Source organism: Malurus melanocephalus, unplaced genomic scaffold (assembly GCF_030028575.1).
Source record: "Malurus melanocephalus ecotype Western Australia unplaced genomic scaffold, MMel_1.1 scaffold_2174, whole genome shotgun sequence".
Lineage (NCBI taxonomy): Eukaryota > Metazoa > Chordata > Aves > Passeriformes > Maluridae > Malurus > Malurus melanocephalus.
In genome coordinates this window covers 8,944-10,447 of record NW_026625406.1, presented here as the reverse complement: position 1 = coordinate 10,447, position 1,504 = coordinate 8,944, and the positions used below count along the sequence as shown (strand labels likewise).

The 1,504-nt window shown below is 49.1% G+C and overlaps 1 protein-coding gene across 1 annotated transcript in view; it reads left to right on the top strand.

The window, feature by feature from the left end:
- The first annotated feature begins 1,434 nt into the window (after positions 1 to 1,434).
- The window catches only part of LOC130587633 (hepatic lectin-like), an 8,994-nt gene continuing 8,924 nt past the window's right edge, over positions 1,435 to 1,504 (top strand). The window contains exon 1 of the mRNA XM_057388609.1: positions 1,435 to 1,480. Within this exon, the coding sequence (XP_057244592.1) occupies positions 1,435 to 1,480 (46 nt within the window). The remainder of the gene's footprint in view (positions 1,481 to 1,504) is intronic.

Below are 1,504 nucleotides of genomic sequence, written 5' to 3'. Positions count from 1 at the left end.
GGGTGCCCGGGATGCCCTGAGGGGTCACTGGGAGTCACTGGGAGGGAACTGGGAGTTACTGGGAGGAGCTTGAGGTGTCCTGAGAGGCCCTGAGGGGTCACTGGGAGTCACTGGGAGGGAGCTGGGGGTTACTGGGAGTTACTGGGAGGGAACTGGGAGGGAACAGGGAGGAGTTTGGGATGTCCTGGAGTTACTGGGAGGGAACTGGGAGTTACTGGGAGGAGTTTGGAGTGATCTGGGATGCCCTGAGGGGTCACTGGGAGTTACTGGGAGGGAACTGGGAGTTACTGGGAGTTACTGGGAGTTACTGGGAGGGAACTGGGAGTTACTGGGAGGAGTTTGGAGTGATCTGGGATGCCCTGAGGGGTCACTGGGAGTCACTGGGAGTTACTGGGAGGTCCTTTGGGTGCTCTGAGGGGTTACTGGGGGCACTGGGAGTTACTGGGAGGAGTTTGGAGTGACCTGAGGGGTCACTGGGAGGGAACTGGGAGTTACTGGGAGGAGTTTGGGGTGACCTGAGAGGCCCTGAGGGGTCACTGGGAGTTACTGGGGGTCACTGGGAGTTACTGGGAGGGAACTGGGAGTTACTGGGAGTTACTGGGAGGAGTTTGAGGTGTCCTGGGATGCCCTGAGGGGTCACTGGGAGTTACTGGGAGTTACTGGGAGGAGTTTGGAGTGACCTGAGAGGCCCTGAGGGGTCACTGGGAGTTACTGGGAGGAGTTTTGGGTGCCCGGGATGCCCGGAGGGATCACTGGGGGTGACTGGGAGTTACTGGGAGGAGCCATTTTGAGCCCTTTTGACCCCAAAATCCTCTGGAATTCCAAAAAATCCCACAAAATCCCACAAAAATAAAAAAATAATTACAAAAAAAAATCCACAAAATTGCCCAAAATAAAAAATAATCCACAAAACGCACACAAAATAAAAAAAATAAATCCCCAAAAATCCACAAAAAAACCCCAAAAATCCTCAAAAATCCACAAAAATCCACAAAAATTCACAAAATTAAAAAAAATTACCAAAAATCCTCAATGAAAGGAGAAATCAAAAGGAAATTCCAAAAAAAAAAAGAAATTCCAAAAGGAATTTCCAAAAAAATGCCCAAAAATCCCCCAAAATCCACAAAAATTCCCAAAAGCCCTCAAAAATTCCCAAAAATCCCCCAAAAATTCCCAAAAATCCCCAAAATTCCCACAAAATTCCCAAAAAATCCTGAATGAAAGGAAAAATCGACCTCTCCAATCCCGGAATTTTCAGCACTGGATCCTCTCCAATCCCAAAAAAAAAATTCCTGGGATCCGATCCCGAAAATTCCCGGGGTTAAATTTTAACCCCTCCCGGGGGTCATTCCCGGAAAATCCGGGGGTGGGGAATTCAATCCCGATCCCGGAAAAATTTCCAAAAAATCTTCAAAATTCCCGAAAAATTCCGGGATGGACGAGGATGAGGAGCCCCGGGATGATCTGCGCCCTTATCGAGGTGGAATTCCTGAATTTTGGGGGG